Source organism: Tyto alba, unplaced genomic scaffold (genome assembly GCF_018691265.1).
Source record: "Tyto alba isolate M040663 unplaced genomic scaffold, T.alba_DEE_v4.0 Super-Scaffold_1000006, whole genome shotgun sequence".
Lineage (NCBI taxonomy): Eukaryota > Metazoa > Chordata > Aves > Strigiformes > Tytonidae > Tyto > Tyto alba.
Window position 1 is genome coordinate 4,020,502 of NW_024881272.1, and position 23,415 is coordinate 4,043,916.

At 37.4% G+C, this 23,415-nt stretch overlaps 1 protein-coding gene across 7 annotated transcripts in view; it reads left to right on the top strand.

Moving 5' to 3' along the window:
- The window catches only part of RABGAP1L (RAB GTPase activating protein 1 like), a 255,020-nt gene that overhangs the window by 584 nt on the left and 231,021 nt on the right, over positions 1-23,415 (top strand). For 3 of the 7 annotated variants that reach the window (XM_042786402.1, XM_042786396.1, XM_042786397.1), the window contains exons 2-5: positions 290-372; positions 20,660-20,709; positions 21,567-21,734; positions 23,000-23,192. In XM_042786402.1, coding sequence (XP_042642336.1) covers positions 21,600-21,734; positions 23,000-23,192 — 328 coding nt within the window. In that variant the 5' untranslated portion in view covers positions 290-372; positions 20,660-20,709; positions 21,567-21,599. The remainder of the gene's footprint in view (positions 1-289; positions 373-20,659; positions 20,710-21,566; positions 21,735-22,999; positions 23,193-23,415) is intronic. The other 4 variants (XM_042786398.1, XM_042786399.1, XM_042786401.1 and 1 more) reach the window with 2 other exon arrangements.

Consider the following 23,415-nt stretch of genomic DNA (forward strand, 5'->3'; position numbering starts at 1 on the left):
GGGGACGAGAGAGGGTTGTGGAAGCGTTCATCTCCCTTCCTCCACCTCCTCCTTGGGAAAAGTGAAGTCACTTCCCAAGAGCCAAAACTAGCAAACTACTGTCCTAAATCTGTGCCGGCTACATGGCTCAAATTCATCCATCTTTTTTTTTTTTTTTTTTTTTTCCTAGTGTGTGCGTGTTTTTTTTTTTTTTTTTTATTTTACTTTTTGAAATGTATTTTTTCAAGCCCCTTTCCACAGTTAGGCCCTCCCTAACTGTGATCTGGTACAAAAATCCTTGACTTTTTAGATAGAGCACTTCAAAACCTGCTGAAACCATCTGAAGTGGGTATGGCACTCAGAATGAAACGGACTTGGCAGCTCTGCTCGTTTGTAAGTTGCTGAAGTGTGGCTCGTACTTTGCTCTTGCTGTCATTCTTTCAGAGCTGTGTTAAGATTGCTTGGTTTTTATAGTTTGTAAATCATGTCTTACCACATTTCATAGCTGCATGTCTGTATACATCCATTCTTTTGTGTAAGAAGGGAAAAAAAAATATTTAAAGTGTCAACTCTTCTTCAAAACAGAAACAAATCCAGCAACAAGTAAGAAATAGCTTGCTTAGGTAAGCATTGCTTTTCTCTTTCCCTGTCAAGCTGTAGTCTCACAACCATGTCGGTGACTTTTCAAATAAAACTTTGGAGAAGGGCGACTCTCTTCTGTCTTAAAGGAGAGATCTTGGTGATGTTACAGGCAACATTTTTTTATCCCTTTAAATTCAGGAAAGGTACGTTGGCTTTATTTGATTGAATCTCTGTGATCTAGGCCAAAATCCTGAGTGCCTGTCAGACTGACTCACACTCCAGATCTTTTGAACGTTTACTGGAAGTATAAGATTAGTTCTGCAGGTTTTGTCTGTGTCTAGGTTTTAAGTAGGATTGTAGCCAATACTGTTTGTTTATGTGGGTTATATGGTATTAATGATACTAATTAAGAGGTTAGTTTGCAGTTTAAACTTGAAGGGACTACAAATATAGTTACACACAGTACGCACAAATTGACTCCAGTGTTGTAAAAACTGAAGCTAAATTGGAGTGTTATTGAAAGTACTCTGCAGTGTTTTCTTTGATGGTTACAGTGAAATGTGTAGCTTGGTTAAAAACAGCATTCAGTCCTTTAAAAAGTGATTCACAGATTAAGATTTGGTAATGTTAGTAAGGGCACTGCAAAAAGATCGAGGGCATAACGTGACATTCTGTGGAAACCAAGTTTCTCGTGTGTACTCCCCAGCATTTGAAGACAATCTGAGTTGTGGCTGCTCCTTTCCTTGTGTCGTCAATGGGACTTCCACAGCCAGGAAGTGAGTTAAAAGAACTAATCTGCTCAAAAACTAGTGCCTCTATTTCTTTTTTTTTCCTCCCCGAGTTACTTTTTGGTTAGAATGACATCCTGAACCAGCTCCCTTGCCTGGTCATATGGACGTTGTCCAATCCAGAGGAGGACGAAGTGTGTTGATGGAGAGAAGGGCCTGCCTGCAGTCCTGATACGGTCACGTAAATTGCGATAGGTGATGCGCTTATCTGGGTCATGGTTTTGTCATCAGCAAGTTAATAGAAGAAGGCACTACTGCTAAAAGAAGCTACCCTGTGTGTTTGATTGGCTTATCCCACTTGTGGTGAAGGTAGCAAATGACAGTAAGGGTGGTAGGTGCTTTTTTTTTTTTCTGTCAATACTGACTTACTTTGATTATGAAGCCATGGTGTCATTTCTCTTTTTTATTTACTTTCAGCAACGTTAAACAGATGACTGATTTTTAAGAGCCACCTCTGTGTCTCTATTTTTCTTCCACGTGCTCACAGAAGTAGCTGTGTTTTTTTCCTGCTCTCTCCTTTGCATATCCTTTCTTCTCTCGAAACTTTTTATTGATTGATTAATTTCAAGGAACGATCTAGGCATTGTTAGATAGGGGCTTTTGTAAATTTATTCAGCTCTAATATAAAAATAATCAGTTGTATATTGTTATTACCTCTGCTATAATAGGAAAGCTATTTCAGACTTGACTGACCTTAGTAATTACACACCTGATTTTCAGTCTAGATTGATTTGACATTGGACTATACCCATTTTGTATATCCAGTGGACTGATAGGTTATACTGGCACTTTTGATCTTGGTATCAAAAGCAGCAAGCACTCTTAAACAAATGGATGCAAAAATGTGTCAAAGTGCAACATGGAATATTTCTTTTCTCTTCTGACCACTAGATATACTCATCTTTCCTGTAATAGCTCTCGGTTTCTCCCCATGAATTTTAATCTTGACCTTCTAAGTGAAAATTAAAATGCACATTTCAGATATTAACACTGAGCTTCATAGAGGTATCCTTTTAATGGAGATTAAGATATTTTCAAGAATATTTTCATGAGATGTGTTTTTTGAAATTCATACTTTTAGCAGTTTGTTCCAGCCTCGATCTTACTCTGTTATACTGGTACAGCTATTAAAGGAGCCTTTATTGTAACCTGGATTGCTAAAGGGATTCCTTTTTCTTTGGCAGAGTCCTGGTTCATAAGCAAAGCCTGACATGTTTGAAAATGATTTATTTCACCTTCTTCTGAATTAATTTTAAAAAGAAAGAAAACCTATGTATAGATTATTAGAAAATACCTCCCTGTTTTTTAAGGTGTTTACTTAATTTTGATATCAGAAATGTTCCAAGAGGGGGCTTTGTGAAACTGAAAGAAAAAGTAGTTAGTTTGGTGGGTGTGTATGTGTGACTGTTTGTGAACAGCACATACATAAATAAATAAATGGGTTTCCAAAATCTCCTTAGTTACATTACTCTGAAAGATGAGTAAGGCTCTTGTGGAAAACCTCTACTACTTTGTTTCTTTGGTGGGATGTTTCTTTTTCTTTGGAAAGAATAGCAGAGACAAGGGTCTTTCTAATGTTTTTAAGTGGACAGAGGAAAAATTAAAGTTTTTGCCATAAAGTCAGATGGGTCACAGCCCTCTGCTTTTCTACTCTTGTCACCCCTGAAACATGATTCGGGATATCAGAAGGAGGTGTGGGGTTTTTTTAGTTCAAGTAACTCTAAAAGTACAAAATTGTTCTGATGCTGAAAACTTACGTTCCCTAGTTATAGGCGGAAGCACAGTGGTACAAAGGGAAGTTGTAAGGGAAAGTAGATAGGAGATGTTTACATTTTTGTGTACCACATTGAATGCATACTTGCTATATGCACAGGACAGCTGAAACTTTTTCATATGTGGTTAGAAGTAATAAAGTAGATGCAAAAATCCCTGAATGAAAGTTTATGAAATAGAATCACAGGCAGATGAAATGAAATAAATTTATAAATAAATAGAATCATTTAGGTTGGAATGGGCTTCATCTAATCCAGCTCCTTGTTTAAATTAAAGCAAGAACAATTTTAGATAAGATTGTTCCAGCCCCTAACATCTTTCTGGGTAGCCTGTTTCCACGCTTGACTGTCCTTATTGTGATTTCCCCCCCACAGTCCTCCCTTTAAGCTAACTGGAATTTACTTTCCCACTTAGGTCTGTTGCCTCTTATCCTGTCACTGTACACCATCCAGAAGAGTCCAGTGCTGTCTTTTTGGCATCCTGTTAAATAGTTGACAGCAATAAGGATGCCTCTGAGGTTTTTCTTTTCCAGGCTGTGCAAACCCAGTTCCCTTAGCCCCTCGCATGCACGTCATGTGCTCCTGCCATCTGACCAGGCTGGTGGCCTCCACTGAACTCGCTCCAGTGTGTCAACATCTGTCTTGCAGTGGGGAGCCCCAGGCTGGTCCCCGTACTCCAAGCACAGTCTCACAGTTGCTGAGCGGAGGGGATGGATCCCTTCCCTGGCCCTGCTGGCTGGACTCCTCCTAATACAGCCCAGGGTGTGCTTGGCCTTCTTTCCTGCGACGCTACACCGCTCACTCATCCTCAGCTTTTTGCCTCCTGGGGTCTCCAGGTACTTTTCTGCAAAAGTTGCTTTGTATCTGCTTGATTTCCAGCCTGTCTTGTCGCACGGGGTTGTTGTATTGTGGATACAGATAGGACTTTGCACTTGCCTTTGTTGAGCTTCACAAGGTCTTGCCAGTGCATTTCTCCAGCCTGTCCAGATCCTTCTGAGTAGGAGCCTTGACCTGCAGAGCACTGAGCACTTTGCCCAGTTTGGTGTCATTGGCAAGCTTGCTGAGGACCCATCATCCAGGTTAAAGACATCAGATAGTACTGGTTTCAGTGGTAATCCCCAAGGGGGTGTCACTGTAACCACTTGTTCCCAGCTCGGTACTGCTGATTGCTGTTCTTTCAGCCTATCAGTACAGTTTCCCAAACACCTTATTGCCTGCTTCCTCAGTGTCACCAGTTTGGCTGTAAGGATACAGTGGGAGGCTCTTGTTTGTGGCCTTCTGTGTTCAGTGCTCTTCCATCATCTGCTAAGCCAGTTTTCTCCTTGCAGTAAGCTGTTGTGTTCATCAGGCATCTGTGGCCCTTGGTAAACCTATGTTAGCTATTCCCCATCACCTTCTTGTCCCTCTTGGGCATAGGAATAGCTTCCAGGAGGATTTTCTCCATAATCCTCTCATGGATTTAGGTTAGGCTAGCTGATCTGTAGGTGCCTGGATCCTCCTTCTTGCTCCTCTTGAAGTTAGGTGTGATGTTTGCTTTTTTCCCAGTCATGAGGAACCTCTCCCAGTCTCATGGCCTCTCAAAAAGTAGTTTGTGGTATCTTGGTGACATTGGCCAGCTCCTGCAGGACTCTCAGATGTATCCCATCTGGTCTCACAGGCTTGTGTGTTTCCAATTTCCTGAAGTGCTTCCAAACTCTAGTCTTCCCTTTTGGAGATAACTCTTTACTCCAGCAGACTTTGCTATTAGCTAGGCTCAGAGGTCTGGGAGTCTTAAAGGTGCACTTTACCAGTGAAAGCTGGGGCAAAAAAGGTACTGAGGGTGTCAACCTTTTCCATGTACTTTGTTACCAGGTCCCCTGTCCCACTGAGAAGAAGGAACACTTCTTCCTTAGCCTTCCTTTTGCTGCTGATACACAACTCCATCATCCTTTGTCAGTTTTAGCTCCAGCTGGATGTTGATTTTTCCTACTGCCATCTTTGCACGCACAGCCTGTGTCTCTGTGTTCCTCTTGGGTAGCCTCTCCCTGCATCTATCTGCTGTGTGCTTCTGAAGCAGAGACCAAAACTGTTTTATTTTACACTTTCATACCTAGAAATGTGTAAAACTCTGAAGGGAAATTTTTTGAAGTCTTGCTTCATAAATGATTCTAACCTCAGCATGAAATGTTTGAATGAAAGATATCAGTTCCTCCTAGACAAGCAGTAAGCATTATTAAGCTCTCGTGTTAAGGGGTGAGTCCTGTCTCAAATGTAGACTGCAAGTTGTACTGTGGTGCCAAGGAGGCAAAACAATGAGAAGAATGAACCATGTGAAAAGGAGATGTTGATATTGAGCGGCAAGACGGTTGGATAAATATTTGACTTAATGCAGTCTGTGTATGGGTGCTTTCAATTGCAATTAATCCAATGTTTTTCTGTCGATGCAAAAATCCATTTTAGAAACTATTGGAATTAACCAAAATTTTGGAGATTGAGCAATTTTAAATTTTAAATTTCGTTTTACATTAGGCTACCAGCAAACTCTTAAATAGTGAAGCTCATCACTAGTAATGGTAGACAACTCCCTGGCTTAATTGCTCAATTTCTTAGGATCTCCCATATGATTTCTAAGTAGGAAAGAAAAGGTCAAAGGCAGAAAAAATAAAACTGCAAGGTATTTTTAAGAACCAGTGAACTGTCAGAACAGGATTTTAGTCAATGGCTGAATCTAAGAGTGGATCTTGAAAGCCGTTCGCTAACTGGCTGAGTATGATTTGTGTGTTACTGTTGGGCTTTGAAGTAACTTGCTTGACGTCATATAGTAAGTCAGTGATATGGGTGAGGAATGTAATGAATGTGAAGGTAAGTGACAACAAAGTACTTTCTCAATACTTGCTATAAAACCTGTGTAATAGTAATCCTTTTAATGTAAGGGATCAGTTTTGAGTAACTTACCATTCATGACCAATCTCTGGTGTTTTCTTGCAGGCAGATAAATACAGTTGTCAGCATGTCACTGACATTTTATATATATTTATATATGTGTGTGTGTATATGTGTGTATATATATATATATTTATTCTTTCCTCACCAAAACTTCTATATAGCAAGCTTTGTATTGCAAGATGTGATTGTCTGAATTTCCAGAGGACGGTTATTTGGTAGTTACGGAATAGTCTTGAAGTTACACTTCTCAGTGATAAACATTCTTAAACTTCTGTACTTTCAGGGTGCTGAGCTTAGTTAAGTAGTTGTACTTTCAACTCAGGTATAGCTGACCTTTATGATTAGGTCAAGGCAGTTGTATATACCTTAAGACATGCAACCAGACTTCTTTGGGTAGTGAACACATTGCAGATGCTGATCTGTTGCAGTTCTCCATGCATTTGATAGGCTACCCTTATTAAGAATTAAGGCTTTGTCCAAGAATCTCATTCTAAGGATTGACTTTTAGTGTGAACTAATTGTTTAGTTAATTTTGATAATCTTTACTACTATTTAGGGAAATAGATCCTTTTACTGTAAATTAGTTTCTATCTTAACTAGAAATGCACCTCCCTCCCTAGCCCCCACAATGTTTTATTTAAGAAGTAGTTACATTGAAATGAACTACTTTTCTATTCAGTACAATTACTCATGTAGTGTTATGATCTTACAGTGGTATAATAGTGGCATGTCTCCAGGTATTTTTGAATATTTTGATTGTAAACTTGGTAGCAATATGCACCTTCTGAAATTTATCCAGTGGAAAACAGTTCAAAGTAATTCAGTTTATAAATTTTGAGTTGATTACTGCACATTGCAGAGATCTAGAGTCTTTTTATCTACTATTTCAGCATAATAAATAAGATGGTTCTAACTTGTGCTTCTATTGTGTATGCAAACTATTATTGTTTTTTCTGAAATTAGACAAACTGATTTTGCTGAGATCCACAGATTTGTTCCAATACAGATATTCGTGTTATGTACACATATTGTATACACGTATTTGTACTTCTGACAAGTACGTTACAATAAAAAAAATGTGTATATGTTAATTTTTTTCTCTTTGTCTAGCTCTTTATTCCCATCCCAAAATTTCAATTTAGGATGAAGGCTGTGCTATGCCTTTTCAGTTCTCAGGGCTTTGCAGGCAAATCAGTGTGAAAATTAAATGCAAATAATCTCAATCTAATGCATTGGCTTTGTGTGTGTGTATTTATATACAAATACAAGATCCAGAATTTTAATTTAGAAGTAGGTGGAGAAATTGAGAGATTGGAGAAATGAGAAAGTTGGGGGGGTTCAGCCTGGAGAAGAGAAGGCTCCGGGGAGACCTTCGAGCGGCCTCCCAGGGCTTAAAGGGGGGACAGGAGAGGTGGGGAGGGACTCTGGGTCAGGGGGTGGGGATGGGACGAGGGGTAATGGTTTTAAACTGAAAGAGGGGAGATTTAACATCCAAGGAAGAAATTTTTCCGTGGGGGGGTGAGGCGCTGGCCCAGAGTGCCCAGAGCAGCTGTGGCTGCCCCCTCCCTGGAAGGGTTCAAGGCCAGGTTGGACGGGGCTGGGAGCCCCCTGGGCTGGGGGAAGGGGGCCCTGCCCGGGGCAGGGGGGTGGGACTGGGTGATCTTTAAGGTCCCTTCCAATGCAAACTGTCCTGTGATTCATTCTATGAAATTCAATAACTGTCTAAACTTTGAAAATAAGCTTGCAAAAATAATTTGGAGTTTTTTCTTTGTACTTAAATAAGGTACTGGTATATTTCCTTTTATTAAGAGTTTTAATGCTGTAAACGGATACTTTTTTTTTTCATAGGAGCCTGATTTATTTTTTTTTCTAAATATTACTGAGTAACAAATACTAGATTCTGTGCTTTAGACTGAGCCATCTGAAATGCATGTGGCAGAAAAAGGCTATTTTTTTTTCCAATTGTGTGAACTCTTTGTTTTGTTTTGTTCCACTGGTGTATGCTTTCATTATTTCCTGCTATTTTGAAGAGAACTCTCACAAGTAACTTCTTGGTGGCAGTGCTGTGTAAGCAATAGCTGTCCCCAGTCCCAGCTGCTTGTTTTCCTCTGTTCTGTGCGTTATTGTGCTAACGTAGGTGCTTGTGTAGTCAAGTGTTGAACTGGCTGAAGAAATGTTCTAATCCTTCTGTCATTCTCTGGGGTGAGTTGTCAGTCACTTAAGCTGACCAGTCTCTCTCAGTGTGTGACTGCCAGGATACTTGTGCAATCTTAGCAGAGGAGGTGGAAAGAGTTGCAGCTTTTTTAGGCAGTTCTTCACCTCCTGCATCTTCAAGATTTTACTGAAGTACCCAGAGCTTGTAAGTATCAATATTTTCAGCTTGAATTTAAGTGTTTGTGAGTGTTAGAATGCAAAACAGCAAAGGAATTGAAAGAGAACTTTTTGTATGTGCAGGAGTTGGTCTGGGGGTAAGGCTTGAATTGCAACTCAGATCAGGTGATGCAGTGAAGCCTAGCCCTTGGGGGTGTTAGTCCTTTCTGTATATAAAAACAGAGTTTGTGTTTGCTCATAGATGTACACTTTGTAAAAAGATATTTTTATTTCTGTTATGCTTGACCTTAATTTTTAATGATTAGTCTTGGCAGTATAAACTTCCATGGTATTGGGAACTGCTGGCTAGAATTCTTCTTGGAGATAACTGTTGAACAATTTTGAGGAAACGAGTAAGGAATGAAAGTGACTGTAGAAAAGTCAGTAACTGATTTTTACATTGTTTTAAATGTTAATAATTTCTGTTTATTGCTAGAGGGATGTATAAAAACTGTGAGGGTAGAGGGGAAAGAGTTTCAAGAAAAGACTTTGTCAAGCCCCAAAAGAGTAATATGAAGTTGGAAGCTTACCATAGCTGTTTTGAGTGCTAAATAGCTTCCCTTTTCTGATTCTTCTTTTCTTTGATCATATTGAGATATCAGAAAGTGAGACTGACTGTAAAGGGTTAGGACTGAAGTGTAGTTTAGTATCTCGCTTTTGACAGTAGCCAGAGAAATTAAAGGATATGTAATAAGACAAGTACAAGTGGTCCTTGTTCCAGCAGCTCCAGTTTCCCTCCCTGGCCTCTGTGATTCTGCTTTTTGTTCTTTCTGGTCATAAGTGAACTCCTGCGGTCTTATTGTAGAGTATGGAAAAAATAGTTGCATTATTCTGTGCATTTCCTACAAAATGAATGTGAGGTGCCGCAATAACATTACATTGCAATACTGTGCAGATGTGCAGTTAATATCATCTGTTTTGCTGGGGCTTCTGAACAGCTGACTTCTGATTTTGCACAGTAAGGGCTTGGGTGCTTTGTTGGGCTTGTTGAAGACTCAGCGTTGCCTTGGATGTGTGCTGGAATGCTGTTGCTTATCTAGGTTGTACTTGGGATTTTTGGGTTTGCATTTCGGGTTTGGATTCCTTGTATTATAATCGGTTTCCTTATTCCATGGGTCTGTCCTTGGGGGTGCCAGCTTCACCTGTTCTAACGCTTTTGGCTCTGAGGTGGTTTGGGGTAGCCCAGCGTTATTAGTTGATATCTCTCAACTGCCTGTTTGTCTTTTTGGTAGCTTGTACTGTGTTTAGGGACTTCATAATTTAACACTCTCCCTGTATGGAGACCAGGGTAATATGCTGAAAATTCTGTTGTGGAAAGGGTATGCTTATGTAACTACTTAATAGAACATGACCTTTCATACTCACATTTCTGTGGATTTTATATTTTAGATTAGTTGTCTGTGACTTCCTCCCTTAATTTCCAGAAGTAAAAATGTTTTGTGGAAGTATTTAATATGTAAACATTTATAGTAAGCTTTCATATCTGCATTTAATGACAACCATGTATCGATTGTGTTGGGACCAATAGTACACCATGCTTGTATTTGAAAAGCTATCCTGAGATTTGAGAGAGAGAGACTCTGATTAAAAAAAGTCATAGCAATTGCAGATACAGCTTTTTGGCTTCTCAGGATTTCTTGTTTCATGCAAGCAGGTGAATTTATCAAACTAGAAATATGACATAACACTTAAAATTCAAGCTGCTCTGGATAACCTGTCTCAATAGACAAACACTGGTTTTGTTCCTGGTTGTTGGGTAATATTAGACAAGGTGATTGCATCAAGAAAAATAATGAGAGTTCTGCCATAGCTTTTTGCAAGATTCTTGCAGTTACACTTGGTAATGATATGAGCAACTATATTGTATTATTTTTAAATACCTTTATCCCAACAGGAGCTTATTCTGTGATTTTTATAGACTGGTCTAGATTAGCCTGAGGTTTACACAAATTATGATCACGGAGAGTCATTCAAACTAATAAATGAGGTGTAAGATCTAGATAGTGGTGATCTGGCCAAGAGGCTAAGTTTATTTATATAAAAAAAATTTTGAGCTGTTCTTCTTTGAGTCCAGTGATAATTTCACTGTAAGAGGGATCTAAAAGGTCTTTTTGTCATGATGTTTTTAACATAGAATTTATCCTTTAAAGCAATTCTACTTACCAGATTTGACTATTGAAAACAAGCTGCAAAGACAAACTGAAAACTTTCTTTTGTGGCCCCAGATTAATTTACCTACTGAAAACCTTTCTTTCTCGTTGTCATTTCTTAAAGGTGGCTTTTTATGAGTCTTCTTTGTAATACCTTGAGATGGACTTGTTAGCTGTTACAAGGAATTTTTAAAACAAGAATGTAAATTAGAGTGATCAAAAGATCATACCTGTCTTTTGATTACATGGGGTTTAAATAGTTTTTTTTTTTTTTTTTTTAAAGTTATTTTTTTCTGTAATCCTTTAGGAGGAGAAATAATTTCTAATTATTATGGATGTCTGGGACATAAAGAAGAGAAAATGTGTCTTGTAAAAAGGGGAATGTGTGCTTTCTTTGCCATTCCCCTTTTCACATAGTCTGGAGAAAATACTGAGCTTAAGTAGTACTTAAGCTTTCCAGGGTTTGGTGTGAAAAATGTTTTAAAAGGGAACATTATGCACAGCAGCTTTTGAAAATCAAGGTCATATGCAGTTTGCCAGTGTGAGATTTGATATGCACATACACATGCATATGCCATCCTTGGGTTAGAATTTGAAGGTAACTTCAGGTAATGCAACAGGAACATCTTTGTGTGTTTTTTTTTGTTTTGTTTTTGTTTTCTTTTTCCAGCTACTTGATTGTACAGCTCTGAAGGATACTTCCTTCAGGTCAAGTAGTTTTTTCATTAGATTTATAAAATGTTCTTAATAGATTATTAACTGAATGAACAGTCTTTTATATAAGGGTTAGTTGATTTTTCCACATTACCTTTCCAAGCAGTAGTTCTTCCTTGGATTACAGAATGGATTTGGAATAATTTGATTAGTAAAGTGGATCACACAGAGAAATCTTCTCAAGGAACACAGTCGTTTAAAAAAAAAAAAAAAAGTTCTGTTTCAGTTAAGGGAGATATTCATTATTCCTTGGTATGTGTCTTTCAGAAACATTTATATACACATCTCATACCAGTTCCCAGAAGAGTTTGGATACTTTGGAAAACTTTTGACAGTGATCTGCATGTTGAGGCCAAATCTTGTTTTTCTTCTCTTGATTAATGACATGAGCAATTTGTTTTGATTCTTCAGACTTTAAATGGAAAAAGCGAAAGGTGAAGGAAAGCCTTTTAAAATTTTTAATTCTAATGTTATTGGGGGGATAGGGTGGTATATAAGTGCCAGGTATATCTGATTGCATACTTACCAGTTCTTACCAATGGAAGATTATTTTTCTGTTAAGGAAACAGTTTTATTCTCTTTTATTGATTTACATTCTCCATTTTCTAAAACCAATTGAGGCCTTTGAAATTAGCAATAGAGCTGCATTTGGAATGTGGAATGCTAGCAGATTAGTTCTGTCATGCAGAGGGTGTTAAGAATTTACTGATCAAATAAAAATTAGAATGCTGGTTAAACCAGTACAGTTCATGACGCAAGGGACAGAGGGGCAATAGTTACAAAGCCAAAGCCACTTGGTGTGGCTTTTAATTGTCATGTATACCTTTATATAATTCTCAATTTCAAGGAATTATCTTGACTTTCAGGGGGTTTCACTTTCAATTAACCCTGGTCTTCAAAATAACTATGATTTTTCTCTCCATCTTTTCATGTTATATCTAAATATTGAAGTCTTTAAGTGACAATTTAAGATCATAGCTTGGATCCTGGAGGGTTTTAAGTGTACAATGTATGTAGAAGTAATTATTTTAACAGGAAGCTTGGTTTTGTTTCATATTATAAAGGAAATGTTTCTCTTCCTTATAAGTTATTGGGTGCACTGTTGAAACTGTCCAGTTTTGATACAGTAGCCACAGGAGTATAAATGGTTGTCAAATCAAAACTCATAGTTCTTGCGATTTTGGAAAATCTGTAACTGAATAACATAAAAAAAAAAAAGTCTGGTGTGGTTATTCACTTACAACTCATGATTGCATTTGACAACTACTAGAATGAAAGATTTAATATTAAGAAAAATATGTAAAGAAAATGAGATTAGACGAGAGCATGAAACATTGTCTAGTCTGTCCCACAGTGCAGTGCTGGACTGACTACAGTTTAACAGGTTTTGAGAAATATTATGAGAAATAGCAATCTTATTATCTGTGTTTGGTAGGATGAAGATAGCTTTTGTAGTTCAGAACAAAACATTGTGATTTCAAGTTAAATCTACAAAACCTAATATTCTGAAAATGCATGTTGCAATTCTCAAGATAACAATTGTCATAATTTACAATTCTGGCTTTGAGGAACAAGGATTTTACTAACTCTGAAGGTAGTCAGTGACAGGCAGTGAATCAAGATTTCTTGTGTGTCGGTGGTGGCCGAAGTGACTCTGTGTAAGGCACTTGTTTGGCAAGGAGAAAGGTTGGCACCCAGGGTCGCTACTGCATTGTATCATACTGCTGTTCCGTATGGTGACTTTTGCTTTACATCATGTAATTCTTACTGGAAAAAATAGCTTGTGGAGAAAATACCTAGTTGAAATATTCAATATATTTAATGGAGAGTGGTTGTTTCATCAGCTAAATTAGACCAACACTGTTATTTTTACTATTAAGGAATAAACCATGAAATAATATCTTTAAAACAATGATTATCTTATGCTACTGCTTTCTTCTGCAATATAGGTCATTATATTTTTGGGCAAGTGGCCATACAGTTCAGTAAATTGGCTGGTACTCAGTTTCAATTTAAATTCTGCCTGCAAGAATCATGTAGCAGTGAAAAAAAATAGGAAACCCAAATTTGTCAAACTCCAGCTATGAAAAATTAGATACTCTTTGTTGCTATTTCATATTTTCTGAAGTTAAAAATTAATTACTGGCTCATGAAGCTGAAGTGTTTAGTTGATGACAGGGAAACAGTGCAAAGGTGTGCTAGAGTTGCTTTATTTGCATTGTTTGCTTTATTGTTGAGGGAGAATGAGCTACTGCACTTAAACTAGGTGTTTGAAATTCTGGTAGGCTACCAAGTAAACCGGTTTGCCAAAATGATGCGTGTGATTATTAAAATTTTTATGCTTTAATAAGATATACAGGAACACCTCTAGAGTAGCAGAAGTCTTATTTACTCTTATTTCTAAGTTGTACTTTTTGGAAGGGGATAGGGAGAAGAAAGATTTTTCTCTTCCCTATCAGAAATTAAAAATGTATTTCCTTAAATTGGTTAAACACTAATTGGATTAGCTAGCATGAATATACTTGTAAACAGCGTAAATTAATATGTGTCAGCAAGAGACAGGTATACTAGTGTAATCTGTTTTTCAATTGATGTCTCAAATGCCACTAACTTCTGTGTGGACAAACCTGAGGCCTGAATAATTGTTTAAATAATTGTTAAAAAGAATCCTCCCAACCTTTTTCTTAACTCTGTTTTGTCTAGGGTGTAGCTTGTCCTCCATGACTCTTTTTTGCTCAAACTGTACAAATAAAAGAAAAAAAAAAAAGGAAGTACTCAAGTTGATGGGAGGCTGCCTTCGTAGCTAGCAGTTTACCTGATATTCTTGCACTTATCTGGACTGGTATTTTATCTAGTGTTCATGATGCTTCTTCCATGCAATATGTAAATTTTAGGTGTTCAGATCAGTGGGTTTATTTTGTTTTTAGATTTGCTTCTTATCTTCCTTCACGCCTTTGACTTGTAGTGATTGATGATCTCTGCTGAAGAGAAGAGACAGGGCTTCTCTGTTTGGCTGTAAATGTCGGCCACTTCCTTGCCTCAGTCATGTTCCAGTTAAATACCAACTGCTTGCCTACCGTTCCTCTAGAAGGGTTCTTCACCCTGATGAACTTAAAGCTAAGATAAATAAAAACATATTTTCCCCCCGAGCAACTCAAAACGGAATCTTTGTAATGTTTAAATGATTCAGAGGTTTATGTGTAATACACAGATTCAAATCAGGAAAGCTCTTTCTCTCCTTCATAGTAAATGTCCTCAGTATTCATAATGCTGTGTGTTTAAAAAGTGCTGGTTAGAATTTATTTGAGGAGATGTGGATTTTTTTGAAGGAGAGCAGACGTTTTCTCATTTATGTAGTTCTCTTTTGATTCTGTTTTCCTTAAATTGTTATTCCTTGGCTATAAGCTTGACATGTAAAAACAGTCTGCAAAACCTCTGTATCTAGGCACCCAGTACACCATTTAAAAACAGTTTGCTGTCCGTGAACAGACTAATTATTTGCTCTTGCCTCCATAGTAGACGTTTGCTTTCACAGAGGAGACAGTCTTGCCAAAATAAGCTATGTAGTTACTTCCTAATTGTGGCTTGTTTTTGTTTGTTTGTTTGTTTTTGTTTTTTATTTGGAAAGACTTTTGTTCTTAACATTGCTTTCCTAGAAGTTAGAAGACTTTTTATATACATAGATGTGTATGTATTTTAGAAAGTAGTGCTGCTGCAGTCATCTCTCTGTATTAGGTTGATTTTAATCTTGGGAAACAGTATCAGTAAGCCAAGTAAATGATTGCTTGCTTGTTTGTTTGTTTTTCCCGTATGTGCTTTACAGTCTTTCACTGACAGAGATAAGACACTGGCAAACAATTTATGGGTAATGAAACAGTAGTTAGTATGAACATAGAGATTTAGCTTCTTATATAAAGATTACACAAGGAGAAATTGAGATTAAAGATAAAATTACAGTGATGCTGTTGTCAGTGAGATTTAAACAAATTGATTTTATGACACCTAGGATTTTCTTCTGCATATGTGTCCAGAGAAAAGGGTTTCGGGGAAGATGGCTAGCTGTATTGCTTCAACATACAATATAATAAGGAATTCTATAAGGTTGTTTAGTCTTCCAGTGAAAAAGCATTGCAAAGGTAAAGCTTTGTGTATTTGAAGCATTTGTTAGCTTTCTGAGGAGGGTTTGCCTCTCATTAAAGTTAGCCAGCTCATGGGGCGAGATCTATGGTAACACAAAGTTTTGACACATTTCTTAAAAGTAAGATGCTGTGGTGGAGTATAACACGTGTGTTTAACTGTCAGTGTTGGTCCAGTTTCCTGTTTCTTAAGCGGCAAGTTAGAATGTAACCACATCACTTCAGTAAACGAAAAATCTGAGTCACCTAGGGTCTGTGATTTCAAGTTCAGTTTAAAACATGCTTCTTGTTGCTTACTGAAAATAGATATAGATCAACATTTTTCTTTTTTTTTGTTGCCTTTTCATATCTCTACATTTTATTTATTTATTTATTTTGTTGATTATAATGCTTTAACAAAATTAAAAGCATTCCCCTTTCTCCCCCCTCCCCCCGCCCTCACCCCGAACCAGCAGTGAACTTTGAAATATTTGTTGACCACAAACTGGAAGTAAAACCAAAGATACATGTTTCAGAGACTGCTTCATGTAATTCATCCAGTTTGATGAGGAATTTTGTGAATCTAATCAGGTCTGCAAAGCAGCTCCTTTCTGGAAAGTCAGCAGCTCTACCTTTAATTCCTTACTTCCCGTGGTAGTGACTGTGTGTTGCCAGCAGTGCCCTGTCCTGAGCTACTCTGCCCAGCAGTCCCGTGGACATACATCACTGCCTAGGTGTTTGTGTTTCTGTATGTGATCTGTTTTTGCAAGTCTGGATTCAATATGAAATACATGGAAGGGTTAGGGAGGGAAGGAATTAGAAGCATTTCTGTCCTGCGTCCCTTACTCTGATTCAGTGCTGAATCCACCTGGGTCTTTCAGGATTGCTGTTCTCCAGCTTCTCTTGTTCTTCAGCCACTTAGGCTACTTTAGAAAGGGAGCTGCAGTGAACCTGGGACACCTTTATTGAATGAAGTGGGGAAGCTGCTAGTTTTGGGCCTCCTAAAGCTTAGTATTTACTATATATAGGTGTAGTAAGTTCGGGTCTCTGGCCCCAAAACACCTATATTCCAAGTAGTATGGCTTAGTTAGCTTTGATCCAGGACTTTATATAAGTGAAACACTGGGAGCTGAAGTACAGCAGGGAGATTAAGTGGTTTGACCAAAACTACACAGTAAACTCACAGAGAAAAGCAACAGCTTTTCTTCAGTTGTAGAATCCCTACAGCTTAAGATATTTTTTTCTGAGCAACATTCACCACTCCCCATGCCCCCTTCTTTAAAACTAGGTAAGTCTGATGAATTAATCTCCAGAATCCTTTGGTTTGAAAAGCAGTTTGTCAGAAAGCTTTTTCTGAAATTGTTACTTTAAAAAATTTTAATCCTTTTGTCATAGTAGGCTTTATTTAGCCAAATTTAGAAAAATTTCATCCTGTGTATTTGTTTCTGGGTTTCTGATTTTTTTTTTCTGTGTGGTGTGGTTCATCAAAGCGTGGAGGAAAAATTTTCTTCTCTATAGGAAAGAGCATGACCGTTCAAGACACTTCTTCTGTAGAAATTACTTCCTTGCAGTAGTAGTACATAATTCCCAGTGTTTCGTACTGTGAAGAGAACTTTGAAAGCACAATTTGTTGTCGTCTTTCTGAAGGCGTTGCTGGAAGAGCAGTTCTGACTCTTGGCTGGGGTGGTTTGGGCAGTTACCATCTGCTCTGAGGTGTGAATCCTTGGGGCAGTGTTGGCAGAACAGAAGGTGTATTTGTACCTTGGCCACGTTTGTTCTTTTGGAATGAAACTGCTCTGTTGGCTTAAACTAAGCCGCTGGACTTCATGCAGAAGTTTGCTGACTTCCCTTTCCCTGACTGCCAGCCCCTCTCTGATGCTTATTGCCCTCTCAGTAACTTTAAACTGATAAATGCTAAACCACTTTCATCAGCATTCTGAGACAGTATTCAGCTCCAGGATTGTCTGCTGCTAACTTCAGGGAATAAATTTAACATGATTGTAGATGGTACAACTGCCTATATAGTCTGACTAATGCAATCAAGCAAAAATTCTTACGGTCTTTAACTTTCAGCTTCTCATCAGGAAGGACAATCAAAAAAATGAGACTTATTTATGAGTTTAGTGGTAGGGGTCTGCTCTTAGATTCTGTAAGTGTCTAATAGGTGACAGTGTCATTTATTCTTTACCTTCTGTGGAAAAAGGGGAGGTCAAGTGTGTAACTCAGTCATCAGTAAAAAAGGAATAAATCCTCAATAGGACTAAACCTGATGACAAAAGGGAGATGACATAACCATCTGCTGCCTGTGAGTGACTGGAAAGTCCAGAATGCACGTGTCTCTTCTTGTTACTAAAGAATAAAAAAAAAGCTTCAGATGTTCTAATCCTTCCCCTGCCCAAATAACTTTAATGCATGATTCTATCAGAGAGGCTTTTATTCTTTTTACTGTTTTTCCTCAAAAGTGTCTAGCTGAAGTGTTAGAATATGTGCCTTTATAACATAAAAATAGAACCTTTTTCTTTCTAAGTAGCTTACTACTTAAAACGGTAAAAATTTCAGTAATCTTCATGAGACTCACAGTTATATTCTTAAACTCTGTCAGGAACTTTACTCAAGTTGTTTAATTTGAAAAATGACTTGATCGTGATTTTTAGTACTTAGTTTGGCATTAAAAACTATTTTTCATCAAAGACTTGATTGTAAAATATTGTAAATAAAGGTTTAGCTTTCTAAATAGCATGTGACTAGAATGGAAGAAGACATTAAGTCTGCTCACTCTGAGATTTTCATTTTTAGTGCACACATTTTCTGCAAATGATCTGGAGCACTGCTGTTGTCATATGGCAAGTTCTCTATCATGGACATCAAGAGGTTGTCATAGCAGCAGACCTGAGCAGTTTGTAGACTTGCTCTTGTAACTGTGTGTGAGCTAAAGAGGGTAGAACTGCATTCTTCTGGTTGAGGCATTTGCTTCCTGAATGTCTGACCTGTTCATGTTCGTGCTTTACTGCTAAACTGAAACTAATGTGATTTTTGTTTTGACTGGAATGGGATAGAGGGCATTCACGTGAATAACACTGATGGCAGGTTGGAGTAGGCTGGAATGAAAGTCCGGAATTAAGGGTTCTGGGGTGGTGATTTGTTCAGGTAACACAGGTATGTATGGAAAAAGGTATGTGTCTGCACTCGACGTGGTGGTTTAAGCTGATTGTAAAGACAAGCTTGGAGTATACTGTTAAGGACATTAAAGTCCTTGCAACTCAGATGTAATTGCAAGAATGTGTATGGAATGCTTTTAATTATCCAATCTGAATGAGAATGTCCTTGCAGTCAGCTAATGTTTATAATATTTCCTTTGTCTTTCAGATGAAAATTTAGGAAGTAGGAATTCTCTTAAACTGCCTTTATCCACATAGGGCAAGAATAAATATTTTGTGCATTGGTATGCTTCTCTAGTTGTAGTATCATAATTTTCTTTGGCTTTACAAATGTTACATTTTCCTTGGTTTTATTATTAAAATATTACTACAGAAAACTTTTTATAGTTCACAGCGTCCCTGTCAGTTCTTACTTTGTTGCAGAAAGAATTGTTGATATGCTAATGTTAGCAGCTTGCATTTGTCTTTTGATAATTGATACAGTAGAACCATGTTATATTGGAGTTCTTGTGTTATTCTCCCATAAGTAAGCACAAAAAGTAAACTTAAGTAGACTAAAACACAAAAAAAGTCAAAATAGCATATCTCATGATCTGCAAATGTGCTCGAAGTAGTGGTGAGGCTTCATCTTTGTCATCTTCAGTAAGTCCAGCAACAGTAGGTACAGGGTGGGAGGGAGAGGGGCTTCTAGTAGGCCAGATCTTTACTCCTGATGTGACTGACAGTCATCCTCTGCTGTTTTCTACCATGGTGGTGTAACTGCAGAGCTAATGATTACTCAGTATATGCTGTATTTGGGGAGTATAATTTTATGTCCTTTCATTGCCTTCAAAGAGTTATATAATAGTAGACCTTCACTTTTTTATTGAGGATTTACTTTTAAATTCATACTCGTTTTGAGCTAGACTTGCAAATAATACACAAGGTCTTCAGCAATATTTTTACAACATGACATTTGTTAAAAATACATGAAGTTAATGAACTATAACATACTTAAAATCTTGCCTACTAAAACTTTATTTTCTTTGCCAGAAAGATCTTTAAAGCAATGATGCTTTAAAAAAACTGGAACAAAACTTAGTCCAGAGGTGGATACATTACCTAGGCTTGGGTGGAGCTCAGGTTACATCATCTGTCTGAAAAATATTCATGCTTCTGAGTTCATGCTTAGTCTAAAGCTATGAAAGACAACCAAGAGTGCTAAACTGCCAGTCCAAATTTGTAGTCACTCTCTGAATATTATAGCTGTTGTTTAGTGGCTTTTTTATAATGTGAATCTTCTATATCTTCTTTTATGCTATAGAAGTTGTTTATCTGAAGACCCTGAGTTCTTCAGTTATTTTGGGATTTCTACATGTATTACCCTCACTGGGTTGATGGGTAAAATTGTGGCTAGGTTAGGGAGAGAGAAAATCTTTTTGCAGAGTTGCGTTTATAAGCGGTTATGACAAGCCCAGTCTTTGAAAGAGCAAGAGCATGTTGACTGTAGTTTCAAAAGTGATACAAAATATTTTTTGTATTGAAAGTAGTTTAGTTCCCACACTTGTTTTTTCATCGAAAGTTGCTAAACTGCCTCTTGTGGCTAGCATGTTAAGTAATGTCTGTTCAGAATGATGGAGAACACACATGTCTTTAAGTGCTGTCTTTGTGGTTCCCATAGCTAGACCTAAATTTGCATTCTTTTCTTGATCACTTGGTGTTTTGGAATTGTAACTGAGAAGCAAGCGTGGCACAGGTCTGCACATTGGTACTGCTGTGGAAGGCAATCTGAGGCCAAACCAGTCCTTGTTCACTGCTCGCAACAGACATCTGGTTGAGCTAGCCCTCTTTGGGCACTTGCCAGCCTTGCAGAGGTGACAGTAGCAGTTTGTTTCCCCCTGTGCTATATGTGACTTTTCTGAACTCTGAGTCTTTAGCACAATAAATCCCAGCACTCAGCCAGAGTAGTACTTTTCAGGAAACTGAAATGGAAATAGACATATCTGGAAGTGCATGCTATTTATAAAGTCTGTCTGAAAATATATTTTCTCTTTTTTGACACATAAAATATAAAAATGCAGAACCATTTAAAATATAAAGTCTAATATATACTGTTCTTCATTCTAGCTCTTCGTTCCCTGAGGAATCAGGAAAGACATCCTGAATTAACATAGATGGTACTGTTTTTATTTGATGGATATCTGTAGTAGCTGTCCTCATTCTGAAGTGCTAGGAATGGGTTTGGTTCTGTATTTTTATATGAACTTGTAATGTATAGGCTGACCATAATTTTTCCCTCTCTTTTTTTTTCCTAGATTTATTTTTTGCTCTGCAGACAAGGGAAAACTTGTTCTTGGTTTCTGTAATATTTATAGTTTTGTTGGGGTTTTTTTGGTGGTTGTTTTTTGTTGTTGTTGTTAAGTGGCATGGTTAATTTAAATTCTGATGCAGATGGTTTCCGAGAAATTTGCTTAGAAGGATGTGATTGTGGTTTAGTATCACCTATAGATACAAAGAATAATAAAAACAACTCTAACATAGTCAATTGTTAAATATGTTTTCCGGTCGCTAAATATGTTTTCATGTGGAGAGAATATACTTTGATATGCAGTTTTTGGAAAATTAGTCTTCAGGAAATCTGTATCTTCATACAACCTGTATGACGCTGGGTAAGAAATTATACCTGTATGAGGGAGAACAAAGGGCAGGAATTAGGGAGGTAGAGGGAGCAGACTCCGGAAGATTCAAAACCGAGAAGTAGAAGCACCGAGCTGAACTTGCTCATGTGTTATCTGTGCACATAGTTAACAGCTACTGCTGTTAAATTGTGAGATTTTTTAAACACATACCTTAAAATTCATACTTGATATTTATAAAATATCAAGATTCCTTATACCAATGAAATCAGAGTTTGAGGAATGTATACATTCACATAACTTTAAATGTTATATTATTCCACCACAACTTCATATAACACCTACTAACATACTGTTTACAGCTTCAAAACTAATTATTTAATATTTTTACTTCTTAGGTTCTTGTGGCAGGAAGAGAATAGTGACCTGAGATGGAAGTCAAAACATCTTTTAGCAAAGCCAGTAGGATTCCTGAAAATGTATCCACATTAATTAATGAAGAATTTGTCTTGGTTCATCAGCAATCTGAGGACACCTCTGGAAAAGATGAAAAACCTCAGCTAAAGGTTTGCTATTGCTTTATTTTAAATGTGTAGGTAAGATTTGTATTGATGAAAAGACTGCAACTTCTTTTAAATATTTAATTAAAGATACTTGTGTGTGCTTGAGGAGACTCTTAGACTGTAAATTTTGTCCTTGCTTATTACCAGTGGAATTAACAGCTCAGATTAAACAAATCTGTCCAAAAGTGGCAGTTCAGTTTTTCTTTTAATAACTTCTTCGGGGGTCAACTCTGTTAGTATTCTGTGGATTTATACATTAGTAAAGGACTAAAAAGACATTTTCAAAGAATGAGCTTCAGATTAAAGCTGGGGAAATATCCTTTATTTAGTGATCAGAGACTCTGAATGTTTTTATCTTAAAAGCACATAATTAGGCTGCATAGGAATAGACCACAGAGGGTCTTGGTTCTTAGTTTTTAATTTAGCTTTCCTGCTTAGTGCTACTTTAGGCATGACTAAGACCTTTTCTAGAAGCTTTCTACCTCTAAATAGCTGAATATTTTAGCATTTGTGTGACAGCTGATTGGTTAATTACAAATTTCCCCGCTTGAGTTGCAGTAGCTGATTTACTGGTTTTGGTCTGCTTGGAACAATAGGAATTTGTTACCCTTCAAATGACAATAAGTACTTAGTTAGTCTTTGCATAACTGTTGGCAGTTATTTACAGCCCATGATTTCTGTCTATATTAAACACTAGCTGCTTGTTTAGTAACTATGTCTGAGAAGAGGCAGGTGAACTGAAGGTAGAATCCACGATGCAACTGTATTGTCGGCCCTGAGATTTTTTTGGTCTGAAGAGCCAGTACTTGTGAAAAGCTGTATCTTTTTTATTTTCCTAGGAAATGTGTCTTGCCATTTTCTTGCTATTTCCTTAGACTTGCACCCCTCCTGTGTGTGGGACAACTGGTGAAACAACTGAAATGGATCAGGATATGACTAAGAAAGTAAATTTTTCTTTAAAACTAATCTATAGCCATGTCTGTTGATCTTCGTTCTGAATGGAAGATCTGAGCACACAAACCTGTTATTTTAAGAGAGGTCTGTAGTTTTTAGAAGGACAGTTGTTGGATTAGCAATGAGAATATGTGCATTATATGTCATAGGATGGGACATTGGATTATATTTGATATAATTTTTTTAATTCTTAGTGTGTTGTCTTGTTCAGCAAAGTTTCTTAACTTTTGTAATGAGTAAGACTATATGTTTGAAAAGTAATAGTGAAAGTAAAACTACAAGTACCTTTAAAAAACGTCATCTCCTGATTGCAGGTATTTTCAAATGGAGATGATCAGCTGGAGAAGGCAATGGAAGAGATACTGAGGGATTCTGAAAAAGACCAGAACAATTTCACTGCTCTGCAAGAAGGTTCCAGTGATGCAAGCGGCCAGGCAGCTGGAGATGGGTCGGCAGGTCAAACAAATCAGCCATCTTTGCACCTTGCTTTAGACCCTTCTACTACAGGTATTGCTAAAGTGTTTCCTCCCCTCAATCATATATGGCAGTTTTTTTTATTTATGCAGTTTCAAGTTAACCTTAAAATGAATATAAAGCTTTTTGGAGCTTCACTCCAAAACTATACTGGAGAATACCTGGGAGACTCCTCTCCTTTTCTGATTAGTTGAAGGGTTATAGACAGGAATATATTATCATCAGATTGATACCCTGTGCTGCTCTGGTTTGGTGA